This window comes from Nesoenas mayeri (genome assembly GCF_963082525.1).
Source record: "Nesoenas mayeri genome assembly, chromosome: 1".
Lineage (NCBI taxonomy): Eukaryota > Metazoa > Chordata > Aves > Columbiformes > Columbidae > Nesoenas > Nesoenas mayeri.
The window spans coordinates 88,830,197-88,843,821 of NC_137541.1; the positions used below are offsets into that span (position 1 = coordinate 88,830,197).

Here is a 13,625-nt window from a genome sequence, read left to right on the forward strand (position 1 = left end):
ACTCCAATGTGCCTGCTAAAGCAAGAAAAATAATCTGCACTATAACTTTGCATTAACCCCTAGCTAAATATTTATGTAGTATTATGAGTAAAATGGAAAAAAGGTCTCATGGAGGTCTCCCTTTTTAAGGTTGCATGTTGGCTGCTTGATTCTGACTCCAAGGAACGTACCCTTCACAACATGGTGACGAACTTCCTCCCCAACGAGCTGCCTCTGCTGGAAGGGGTAGGCACCGGCCAAGGGGTGCAGAGCCTGGGGCTTAGCGCCAGCCGAGATCATTCTGGGCGATACAGAGCAGCAATAGAGTCTGTGCTTGTCTTCAGTGTCATGAACCAACTCCATAATGAATTGCAGAAGGAAAACCTGGCAGGTAAAGAGAGCTCCTCCACTTGGGAGCAAAGAGGGCAGGTAAAGGTATCCGTGCTACCACAGGCTGAATGATCAGTGGAGAAGAGAGATTTGGAAGTTCTTACTTAAGTATATTCTGCAGCAAAATGTTCATTTGTTAAAAGAGAGAACTTGCCTTGGAAGTACGTTTCTTTTGTCAAAAAAACCCCTCCAACAAAACAAATCCCAAGTATCTACCAGTTCCCTTGGTTAAGGCAATAGCAGAGTCTATTTTAAGTCTCTGAATCAAGCAGATCTCTACCACCCAGGTGAGGAGCCCAGGCATTCTGAGGCAACTTGTGGATCTGTCTGTGATTTCTCATTAATATTTTCAAAAGCATTTGCATTTCCTTGTCAGAAGAAATTCCTAAAATCCTCAGATGTTTTCTGAAGGAGATTTCTTGCTCTTTGGCCTGCCCATATAGCTTTCTTTGCCATGTATGTGTTTTGTCCATGAACCTTTTGTGATCCCATAGTGAATGATGCAGAAAGCTTACGCTAATTTTTTGTTGAATGCTTGTCTCTGTTTAAAAACAAGCAAACGCCCTCCCCCCACCCCAAAGCATGTATCTACTTGTGAACTTTCTGATTGTTTCCCCTAAATTGTATCCAAAGCCTAAGAGTAGGATCCATTCTCATTGAAGTCTTTTATTGTGAGTTTACCACATAAGTTATGATCGTGACAGCTAAACCTTAGAACATTTTCAAAAGATGTAGGTGGTGGAATGAAAGTGTATCAAGTTAGAAAGCTTTACATTAATCATGTCTGCGGTTTATAAAATGTTGACACACAAAGAAACATGTATTTCATAGAAAAAAATATATTTGACAGAAGTTGTTATTGTCTTAAATACTTTTGTGATTAAAAGTTCTGGATACTTCTTATTATGAAATATTTCTTACTATGAAATACTCCAGAGACAGAAGTATTTAAGCTAAATCTATTTTAATATATTTCAGTGTGTCAGGACATCCAGGATTTTAAAAACTGAAGATTCCCCAGGTTTTGGTTTTTTTTTTTTTTAATGAGTCTGTTGTTTTGCAGTTAATCTGGTTTTGATGTTTTAAAAGTTTTTCTTGGGGTTTGTACTTACTACAGATGTATTTTCTAAAGTGGAGATGCCCAGCCATTATTGCTTGGCTCTGCTGGAGCTGAATGGCATTGGTTTTAGCACAACAGCCTATGAAACGCAGAAACAGGTCATGCAAGCTAAACTGAGCGAGATTGAGACCAAGGCGTATCAGCTGGCTGGCCACAGCTTCTCCTTGACCAGCCCTGATGACATTGCAGAGGTAGGTGAGGGTAAGAGGTGGAGAACTTTATCAGAACTTACCTTCAAGAGGCTTTTGCTTAGGCTTAAGAAAAAACCTTCTTGGGCAGACAGCCTATGAAGAAAGACGAAATACAGACTGGACTCAGATCAGAGTTGATTTGTCTTTACACTCATGAGCTTGCTGCCTGGAAAGTGCTGTGCATCTTCTGTTTGTTACTGATCATTCTGATTTCTGCTAACTTTAGCAGAAATAAAGAAGATAGGATCTATTTCTAGCATGCTAGAAATAAAAACCACATGAAAATAAGAATCTTGTTTGTATAGGACCTTGGCTTCTCATAGTGCATGAGATGATCTGCCAATTACATGGGTTTTGGAATATTTTGGGTGATCAGTGTGGGCCTAGAGAAGCTTTTTTGCAATATCAGTATTCTGCACGTGAGATGTGATGTGATACCATGTAGGCTGAGCCTAAGAATAGTTGTACTGAATAAGTTGCATTGTTACCCCTAGAGAGGCGTGAAAGAGGAGGAAACATTGCTTTCAAAGTTTTGAATCAACTGATGTCTGTTTTTAAGAACCAATACAGAACTGATCTTTTTTAACGCCTAAGAAACAGATTTCTAAGTAAATTAGCAATACTTTTATTTCTGAAGATCTTTGCTTTTTAATGCATATTACATGGAATCATAGGAATATTATAATTGCTGTGCATGCCTTTTTTACCATTTATTTGTTTTCTATATACTAATTTCTTGCTGAAATACTACACTTTCTGTGGAAATTGTAAAAATTTGCAAGCAGCCATCACTAAAAGAAGTTCCACAGAAAAATTCCTCTTTTGTTGCAAATGCAGCAGTTTTGCTCAATACCAGTAGTCTTAGTTACAACTCCTGAAATAGTGCTCAGCTCCAATTTCACTCTGCTTCAGGGAAGGGGGAAGGAAAGTTTTTTCTGAAGTACTGTTCTCTGAACTACAGAAACTTGTTTCTCATGTGGAAATTTGGTTAGGAATCTTGTAAAGTATCTCATATAGGTTAGTAGAGCTTTACTCTTCTGATTTTGTGTCAGTAGAATTTTTGTGCTACAAAAATGTGCAAGGGAAAAAGCTTCTATTCCCTTCTGCCAGCTGTGAAGTGGAACACAATAGCTTCTAATTAGTGTATAATGCTACACAGAAACACAGAATGAAAAATGAAGAACAGTGTTCTGTCTGTCAACAAGTAAGCATATACTTAATTTTCCAGTTCTTGGCAATTTTTTAGGAAAACTAATATTCTGGCTGTTCTATTACATAAAAGGTATTTGTGACCACCTCCTCCTATGCCATTCATGTTGCTCAAAAGTCTGCTCTCTGCTAACGCTTCATTTTTCTCGCCAATGTTCTTCCCACTTCTAGTCATCTTAACTCCACGTTTTATTACAGTTGGCTGTCAGCAGTAACCTCACTTATTGGATGGAGTTAATTACCTTTTCTAAAAACATACCTCTGAACTCAAACATATAGTGTTCAGAAAATGAGATTTTAGATTGCATTTTGTAGTTAATTAAAAGGAGGAGGAATGACTTTGATAGCAGAGATCTTTAATCAGCTTTTTAATTACCTGAAGCATTTGTACTATCCTTTGGTTGGAACAAGCTGTTTAAGTGCTCATTTGCTTTTTGTTTTCTCCTGGGAGTAGCATGCAGAAACTGATTAGAAATGCTGGCCTTTTTCAGGTTTTGTTCCTGGAGCTGAAGTTGCCACAAAACGGAGATGCGAAAGTTCAAGGGAACAAGAAGACTCTGGGTTATACCAGAAGATCAACTGCTAAAGGAAACAGGGTTAGGCTGAGCAAGCAATTCAGTACAACCAAGGTACAGTAAAGTTTGGTTATAGTCTGGAAGTCACTGTAAAAATAACTTCCTCTTATTTCACGTGCCTGCTGCTTGGATACATTGAAGTTGGGTATGCTGACTTAAATGAAGGTAAATTTTAACTGCCTTTTTGCTCCTCTAGTTAACACTGGAAATTCAAACTGGATTCTGCCTACTCTGTTAGCAGAGTTATTAACTCCTCCTACTCTGCTGAAGCCTGAGTATGGTGAGGACATGACTATAAATAGCAGGCTTCAATAAGAATAAATCAGGCAGAAGTTGATTTCCCAAACCACATGTAAGACCAAAATAGCACAATAATTTTGTAAAGTCAAGAGTAGAAGAATTTTTCAACATCAACGTGAAAGTTACTTAAATACTGTAGTGATTAAATACAATATTTTCCCTGCCTGGTACTGCCATTTCTGTATTTTGTGCTTCAAAGAATTTGTCTTCAGAATGGCTGGTCTGATGGCTTCTCAAATTTAGTATATCAAAAACTTGTATATATGTGAAGGCTATTGACATGCTTGCCAGTTGATAAATATTGTGGAGCTGCATGTAATACCAACCGCTGCAGGCTAATGGCTGCTCTTGCCAGATAAGTGATACTAGCAGATATATATGTTCTTTCTTTCAGGACTCATTAATCTGTGTTGTTTTCTTAGTTTCCCCCTGTTCAGTGTAGTCAGTGCTTGGATGACAAGTATTGATTTCCGAAGCTCAAGTGGCAGTGAAGAAGTGAGTGTGGTGGCGATGGCAGAGCAGGGAGCAAGAAGCAAATGAGGATTTCCTCCTTTGGTGATGTGGAGGGATGAGGCTGCAGCTGCCTGCTGCATACAAAAATGTTATTTTGAGAAAAGTTTGCATGCCACTGTCTTTTGAAATTCTTGTAATCCCTTCATATTTCTGACATGACTGAAAGGATTTGATTGCTAGTGATCAGCTTTGTCTTTCAAGGAGCATGGTCAAAAGGGCTTCATTTTATGTGTTCCTAGCATACGGATAGGAGTGAACAGGGAGAAAAATGTTCAAGAAGATGGAGGAGGAGCATTAATGCTGGGCAAGAGGAGACAACATAGGGGACCTATGGCAAGTGATGCTTTGATCATTTCAGGTGATCTATTGGTCGGTGCAGGCTAAGAGTGGTGATGAGGATGCAAAAGTTCAAAGAGAAGTGATTGCTGCCTTGTGTGTAAGAAAACTGCAGCTGTGTCTCCTGGTGCTTTGGTTGCCCAGGTGCAGGCGATATAAGTGGAGGGGGACATCCATTTAATTTTAAGGCAGTGACACTGGGAGCTCACTATGGGTGGAGTTGCTTTTTTTCCTGCAGAACTGCAAAACTTGTATTTACAAAGCTTTAAAGGCAGTTAATTATAGTTATGCCCTTTTCTCCCTACAAGGATGTTTTGGAGAAATTAAAGACACTTCACCCCTTGCCAGGGCTGATATTGGAATGGAGGAGGATCAATAATGCCATTACTAAAGTGGTATTTCCAATACAGAGGGAAAAGCGATTAAATTCGGCACTGGGAATGGAAAGGATATATCCAGTGTCACAGACTCACACAGCTACAGGTAAAGAAAGGCGTGCAAAATCCTACTTCTAACTGATTTTATATCTTTTTGTGTGTGTGGGCAGCTTTTCCGTGGGAAAAGACAGGATATCAAGCCTGTGCTCTACTTCAGCTAAATGAAAATACTGAAATACCTATTTCATGTGAATCTTCCCTAAAAGTCTGGGTGTGTTAAAATAGCTTATGTGTTCACCAAGCAATATTATTCATTTCTTACACATATGGGCATGTAAGAGAGACTCCTTTTGGACCCTTACTTAGTCCTGCCTTGTCTTCCTTCTCAGGTCGAATAACCTTCACAGAACCAAATATCCAGAATGTGCCAAGAGATTTTGAGATTGAAATGCCAATTGTGGTTGAAGAAAGCCCACCCTCCCGAGCCCATGGAAATGTTAATTCTCACTCTGGTTCTGGGGGCAGGTAGGAGGATCTTGGCAAAGCTTCTGCCTACTCTTCTGATCTTAATGTGGTCAAGTTGTCAAATTTCTCTTTTCTGACTTCACCTGTGCCTGCTGTCATGTCAGTGCGACTTGTTACTCAGCGTTTCTCTTACAGTTTCATGGGAATAAATACCTAAAAATCAGTGGCACATGAAAGACTTAATAATACTAACAGCATGTGGCTCCATGTAGCCACTTGCTTTTTGAAATTCTTTATGAAACCCTATAGTGAGATTAGCATTATGCTCCTCACAGCTGTATGAAAAGCCTGAGTGTGAAAAGTAACTGAAGTGAAGTTAGGATCTGGTTTGACTTTCTAAGAACTGCTCTGAAAGAGGATAGGATATTGTGGAACAAGTAGAAGCAAGTTCATCTGTTCTGTGCTGTGCAGCTCCCCGTGTAAGGGAACATGGGTGAATGTTTCATTCTTTGTTAATAATTTCATTTGTGATAATGATACTGCAAAAGCTACCAGGTAGCAGAAAAAGATTTCTAAATCTGGTTTCTGTTAACCAAATGACCTGTTTTGATAGCATTACATGCCAGTGCCTAAACAGTTGTGTGGAAGTCTAGTGAAACATCAAGATGGGTCTTTTGGCACTAGTTTGTGAGCTTTGAAGCTTGTACCTGATGGTGGATTTCTGTCCTTTCAGTTTCTCTTTCCATTCAGGTTTTTGTCCCACCTGTCACTTGAGTGATTTTTATCATTTTTTTTCCCCCATAGCAAGATGTGAGAACTTTCAGAAGTCTTTTGGCCCTTCTGTCTGTCTGTTCCTACCACCACATGTCTAACATCCTTGTGCCTCGAGTAGGTTATGGGAAGAGAGCCCAGGAGTAGCAGGATCCTGTCCCTCTCTTTTCAGAAGAACCAGGCCTAGCCATGGAGGCAGAAATGTCATTCTGAGAAATAGCTCTGGCAGTGCTTAGGCTTGCAGCATTTTTGCAGGACAGTTGAAGAGTAAACTGGTTTCCTAAGAGTCTTCCCTGTAAAGAAGCAGCCCATCAAAGGAATGGAGGGTGTGCTGAACTTTGAGAGAGGTCAGTCCCTCAGGCTGACTACTGAGACTACATTCCTTAGGTAATCAGCCAGTCCCTTAGGAAGATGAGCAATCCTAAAGGCACAGAAGTGACTGCTGGCACAAAAGAAGCTGTCATGCAGCCTAGCCTGATAGGCCTTCCAAACTTTTGTCCAAACTCTCTTTTATTTTAGTTATTGCTATTACATTCTGTAATGGTGTGAAGCCCTTACTCATTCAACTGAATTAGGAACTTCTGCTGGACGGTGTTGTTCTTTACAATTCCCACATGTTGTCCCTCACCTTTATTTCTTGTGAAAATCTATTTCTGTGATTTTTGTGCTATCTTTCTTTTCCTTGATCCCTACCATCCCTGAAATGACAAGGTATTAAAAGAAAATGGAGTGCATGAGGGAAGCATGATGCCTTTTCTGTGCTTTGCCAAAACTAGCCTTGATCTCAGAGATACCTTTCCATTCTGATAAAAAAAATGCTCAGATCCCTGACTCAGACATCAAGGACTTATAAAGGCCTTTGACTGCACTTCCAGCCAAGAACCCAACGGGCTGGCTGGTAGATTGGTGCTCAGGGGAGTAGGAGGTGTGAATGGTGTCGCAGCTATACACTGTTCAGTGAGTGCACTGATGGACAGAATTCCACCTGCAGCTACAAGTGACTTGGTGGGATAAGAGAGCCATGCAAGCTCTGAGATGTTGCAGAGGTTCCATCTAGTGCCACTCTAAACTTCTGGCCTTCTGGAAAAAAGAACACCTGTTTGCTTTTTGGCAATTTTTTACTCAGTCTGTAGAGCGGAAACGTGCAGTGGTTTATGACCACGTCTTCTGAGCTTCTCTGCTTCTGTGGGCTCACTTGTGTGTTTGTGTGCATCCAGTGATGAGGCTGGCATAGAGGAAATATTTTCTGTCTGTACTAGGTATTGGCTGGTGTGGGTATTCTGCATATTCTGATGTTGAAAGAAGAGTTGGCATTCAAGGTGGGATATTGAGTTTTTAGGATTTGTATCAGACTCATTTGCTATGTTTCTGGAATGCGCCCATCACAAGTCTGGGGCCTTTCATCTTACCTGTTTTGGGGTGGAATTATCCAATTTCTGGATCAAACTGAATGTACTAGGAAGATTTATCCCTGAATCTTTTCAGAGTCAGTAAATCCCTTTAGGTGTACGTGTGGCCTCTGTTCACTTCTCCTATGGTCATTTTTAAGTATGAATTGTCTGGAAGAGTGGAATAGAAGCTACTGACTCACTTGTTTTCACGGATTCTTTGTGGCAAAATTGATTATGCATCTTTCAGTGTCTTAGAAATTAGTGACGAACAGTAATTATTTGTCTCCACAGATGCAGAAAGCGTTCCAGTGTTTTGCCTCACGGCCTAAAGGTTCAGGCTGAAGACAGATCCAAAGAAAGAGGAATACCGTTTGCTGTTAGCATGAGGCATGCCTTTGTTCCCTTCCCAGGTAACGCCCAGATCCTGCTCTGTGCCAGCTAGTCATTATGAATGTAGTTGGCAAAAAATCCTAGATCTGATGAAGAGTTAAGAACTGATGACAGTATGTATCTGACTGAGCAGCCTACTTGGGAAACCAATGCAGTAGTTAGCTTGCCCTCAAAATTATTCACAAGACTGTAAAGGAGAGCATTTCAACTGGGGAAAGTATTCAAATGTTATAATTAAAGTGTTCACGCCTTCGTTTCCTCTTTAAGAATACATGTCTTCTGAAGAGCTATACTTAGGCAGCTCTTAACACTAGACAGAGTGCCATTTGTGTACTATTTCTATGCAGATGTCAGTTCTCATGTTGCCTGCCCTGGCTCAGTACAAGGCTGCTGGTCTGGCCTCCCTGCCGATCATTCCAATGAGGTGCCAGACTTTTACACAGATGCCTGGGCAGACGCTTGTCTTTGTGTTTTCAATGAATTCTAGATGTAGGGACTGGATGGAAAGCAAGCAGGCCTGGGCATTGGAGAAACAGGCAAGAATTGGTCTGATTTAATTTCTACTCTTAATTGGCACAACTTTCAGCAGTGGCAGAAGCAACCCCTGAAGATATTTGCAAGAAAACAGAGACTGAGGTCACATAGAAATGTCTGTGAAAAACTTTCAGAGCAGAAAGTGCAAGGACAGCTTCAGTGCTTCTTGTTGGATTGTTGTTTGAGTAATTTATGAAATAATGATTTCTGCTACCTTGTTGATTTCAGGTGGTTTAATCTTGGCAGCTGATTACTCTCAGCTTGAACTGAGGATCCTTGCTCATTTGTCTTGCGACTGTCGACTCATTCAAGCCTTGAACGGGGGTACTGATGTCTTCAAGAGCATTGCAGCAGAATGGAAAATGATTGATCCTGAAGCTGTTGGAGATGGGACCAGGCAACAAGCTAAACAGGTAATTTTTAGGAAAAGAACTTCAACAACAGCTTTCTGGGCTGGAAGGCTCAGTGTTCAAAATATCAGGGAGTCACAACAGTATGGTTTGCTATTTGAGTTCGTCCGTGATGGTTCGGTAGTTGCTTTGTATGACCTCCCACTCTCAATACATTTCAGCTGGAGCTGTCTGGGTTTTGAGGGATGAGGGTGGCAAAAAGCAGCATGAGTGGCTTGGACTCAGAGGCAGTCTCTCTTATTCAATGTTCCCATACACTTGTCTTCCAGTGAATCACATTTTGTTTTGGCTCTGTTTTCTCTGCATGGCTCACCATATGGTTGCGGTTCTTCACACTGTCCTCTGGCAGATTTGCTATGGAATCATCTATGGGATAGGAGCAAAATCATTAGGCGAGCAGATGGGGATCGATGAAGATGAAGCTGCCAATTACATTGAATCCTTCAAATCAAGATACACAGGTTTGGATATGGCTGTTTGGGAGCTGTGAGGTGGTGGCTGTTGTTGTTTTTAATCCCTTCTCTCTGTGTCTCTTCAAATCCTAAATTTGTCTCAGTCCTCACTAGTCCTGTCTCTTTTTAAAAAGCTTTTAATTTTTAAAAAGTCCAGTGCATCAGCACAGCAGCTTAATACTCCATAATGACAATACAGTTGGTTTTATGACAATACAACTTTAGACCACACTTCTTCTAATTTTTAAATATAACCATTTCTCTCTCCAGTTCTTGTCTTCTGCTTTCATTGAGTTTTAAACTGTTTTGCATATAACACATTTTTATCCAGCTACTCAGAGCAGTTCTCCCATATTTTGTAAAATGACATTGTTGCATTCCTAAGAAGCATGTTAATTTTTAGGAAAGCTATAGAAAGAGTAGAGCTGCAATCAGAAAATGAACGGAGGGCAAATGGGATGAGAGAGAACTAGTTCTAATCATAAAACTTGGAAATGAGCTGGAAAATTACGTTCTGAAGATTCAGGCTTTGTTTTTTTAGAAGACAGATGCTGAGAAATGGTGTCCTGTAAAATGTCTGTTTAGTCTCCAGTAATTCTCAGATAGTGTCTTCTTACAACCATTAGAAATGACTTTCTGCTTCCTCCCTCTTGGTACAGGTGCATACATACAAACTCCGCAATGTACCTTATATCGTAACTTCACTTCTAATGAGTTTTCACTTATATGCATTGCCAGTTTGACATGCTAATTTACATACCTAGTGAACTGACTAATGCTATCAGTCTTGATCCTGAATAGCTCCTTTTACATTCTATATTTTGTAAACCTTGGAAAGTGCAGGGAGTTAATTTTTTCCACTCTAGTGCAGTTGTTACCTGAACTTTCAGTGAAAGGACTCTTCCCTGTCTCACTTATGTTTGAGCTAAGTTTCTTTTTAATACCCTCGGTGGCTTAACTCCTTCCCTTGCAAAGTGCAGGTGGGCAAGTTTCTTTCATCCTAGAATGTGATGTGACACAGTCTGAAGTCAGGCAGCCTGAGGCATCAAGGGCTCTGACTTCTGCTTTCAACTTACTCCCTTCCTACTCCTTGTCTTTCCAGTGCTGGTCCAGGTCCTGACCTCTCCGTTACCCATAATACATGTATGATCCTTTGTGCCTGGGCATTGTGCAGAATGGATTTCCTACCTCCTTGTGCACAGCCAGATATCCTGACACTAACCACTCTCTTCCACTTCAGAAGTCTTAATATGTTTCCCAGCAGAGCTGCAAATAGGCTGAGTGATCATGTGCCCTTGTTCACTGACAGGGTCTAGGAAATATAAAGAATTACCTTTGTGCTGCTTGGGTGTCCCAGACCACTTTCAGTGACCCCAGTGAGAAGTCAATGTGGAATATCAGTTGTATTAGGGAAAATTTTCTCTTTCCTTTCACAGGCATTCAGAAATTCTTGAGGGAGACAGTGAGGAGCTGCAGGAGAGATGGGTTTGTGCAGACTATCCTGGGAAGACGGAGATACCTGCCAGCTATCAAAGATTCAAACCCATACAGTAAAGCTCATGTATGTAGAAGTTTGGGGTGGTTTTGTTTGTTTTTGTTGCTTGTTTTTGTTGTTTGGTTGGTTTTGTTAGTTTGTTTTTTTCAGTATTAGATTTCTTTGTATATCCATACCTGCGTTTTTACAGGATCTATGAGCCGTCTTTGTTTTGACCTTCCACTTCTTACTTGGTTCATTGTTCCCTCAGTTATTTTCTGAATAACAAGAGCTTTTGTCATGGTTTGCTTGACGTAGGTCTTCTGTGACTGGGTGCACAGCTGTCATTGCTGTGCTAACCTCACTTCAGAACTCCCATGTTGGAACAGGAGTGAGTAATTTATTGAAATAAGTGGACATGATTTTAAAAAGCCTCCACACAGTGATGTGCTTTTACTCTTCAGGCTGAGTTACTCCCACGTAGCAGTCTTTGTATATAATATGCTGTCAGCACTTGAACAAGAAAGGGCATTTAAGTCCTGTATTTTTGGGTATTTGTTCTTTTTCTTATTTCCCCTTACAGGAAAATTGCTCAAACTTGTTAGATAAATATTGACTTAATATATGCCTTAGTACTAGCATCATGCTTTTTTATCAAGGTCATTTCGGACACATCTGTCATAGACTCTACATCAGTGAGAGAGAATTGACTCCCTGAGGAGATGTTGGCGCATTTCTGTGGGGCATGCTTTTCAGTGGGAAGCTGGATCAGGTCGTGTGGAATTAAAGACTAGAGTGGAAGAGGGAGGAGATAGGGGGAGTTTGTACTCCAAGTAGTTGAAAGGGACACAAAGACTTTAAAAAACCTTTTTTTTTGAGATGATGTGACTTGAATCTGGAGGATACTTCAGCATGAAACTTTGTAGATGCACCTTCTGTTCAATTTTAAAATCATATTAAAGACCAGTTAATGAATTGTCTTCACTTTCATTTCAGCTTTCTTGTAACTTGTTGCACGTTTCAGCTCTAATCAAAGAGACTGTTTGAATACAGTTTTCTTGTCCAAGGAAGGGACTAGTAGAGAGGTTGTTTGTGTGAAAAGTCATTGTGTCATAGTGTGGTCTGTTGTGGTTTTGCACAGCTGTAATGCTCTGCCATTAATCTGCTAAGTCCAGTTTCTTGCCTTTGGTCATCTATTCCTGATGGTTTTGGAGACAGGCAGAAATGCCTTGAGATGCTTGGACTGACTGACATATTTTTCTCCTCATGAAACTCTGTTACCATGTGGATATGCTTCTCTGTCTTGTGGCTTGTGACTCTTGCAAGTTATTACCCTTGATATTAATTAATTTTAAATTTGTGGAAATTCTGCTTTTCTCAGTCACCTGGAGAAATGTTGTGTCCCCAGCTAGTCTACAATGCCTCTTTATTTCAGGCACATATGACAAACTGTCCATCTGGAGGTTTCACTATGTCTGTATTTGGCCATGTATCATTTTTAATTAAGTAACCTGTGGCATACTGGATTTGATTTATTTTTCTGGTTGAGTTTTGAGAACAACTGTCTCTGTTCAGGCAGAACGACAGGCCGTGAATACAACTGTTCAGGGATCTGCTGCAGACATTGTCAAAACAGCCACTGTGAACATTCAGAGACGCCTGGAAGCTTTCTCCTCTGCGATCAAGTCCCACGGACATCTGGAGAGCTCCTTCCAGAGAGATCAGACTGGTATGCTCGTCTCTTCCTTGCACAATAGAGCAAAAATTTTCTGTTAAGTTTTAATGGGAAAAAAGTCATGAGGAAGAAGGGAGAAACTGCATTGTTCAGATTGGAATCCCAAATAGCTTCAAAGCTGATGTTGCAAAGGTTGGCAGTGTGAATTTGTATGTAATATGGTCTGTGATGCTACCACAGGATTGCTCAAAGGTAGGAAGGAAAAACTGAGCAGATACTCTGGCTTCAAAGGCAGTGAAAAGATAGAGTGAAACAACTTCTAGTTCCAATGATATATATTTTTGGTTAGAATTACGTCTGGAATTTGTTGACTGGAATTTGATGTACAGAGGCTCCACAAGAGTGTTATATGAAGCACTTAGCAGCATAAATTTCTTGTGGCTGCAGATAGCAAAGCTGTGCTGGGATGCTCATTCCCAGAGGAGTGCTATGAAGACTATTTTTTAGCATAATGTAGACAGTGTTTCGTTCATCAGTCATATATTTTTAGAAAGACAACTTAAGGGAGTGCTATATTTCTTTGGTAGTTCTTATGCTTCAACCTGAAACATTAAGCTGTCTTAATACAAAGAGTCTGATTATTGTAGGACTGACAAGGAAAACTAAATAATTAATTGCTGTATCTCTAGAAGTGTGTCAGAGAGTTTTATTTTTAGAGAGAAAAGATTCAGAGGTCTGCTGTGAGTAGAAAGCTTGTGCCTGGCAAAACTTCCCAACCCCTCCAGGAGGAGCAGCAGCTACTGACCTTTGGCCAATGTAATTGTAGGAAAGCGAGTAGATGAATTTGTGACAATTTTTCCTCCTCTCATACTAGCTGTTCTAAGAGTTAGAAAGAATTCTCTTTCAGTAAGTTATAAATGCCTGTGCCATCAGAGAAGCATCCTGCATCATGTGGCTTCTTCAATATTGCTGCTTCAGTGTGAGGAACCGACGATGCTGTGAAACCCTTCCCATAGCTGTGAACTGGAGTTGTCCTGTTAGCTAACCCGAGAAATAAATAACTTCAGGGTCTG

The 13,625-nt window shown here is 40.4% G+C and overlaps 1 protein-coding gene across 1 annotated transcript in view; it reads left to right on the forward strand.

Moving 5' to 3' along the window:
- POLQ (DNA polymerase theta) overlaps positions 1-13,625 on the forward strand; it is a gene marked incomplete at both ends in the record, with an annotated part of 54,588 nt that overhangs the window by 36,492 nt on the left and 4,471 nt on the right. Inside the window, 10 exon segments of the mRNA XM_080352278.1 lie at positions 130-370; positions 1,487-1,680; positions 3,381-3,518; positions 4,922-5,096; positions 5,380-5,515; positions 7,915-8,027; positions 8,770-8,954; positions 9,301-9,412; positions 10,840-10,964; positions 12,453-12,606. Coding sequence (XP_080208404.1) covers positions 130-370; positions 1,487-1,680; positions 3,381-3,518; positions 4,922-5,096; positions 5,380-5,515; positions 7,915-8,027; positions 8,770-8,954; positions 9,301-9,412; positions 10,840-10,964; positions 12,453-12,606 — 1,573 coding nt within the window.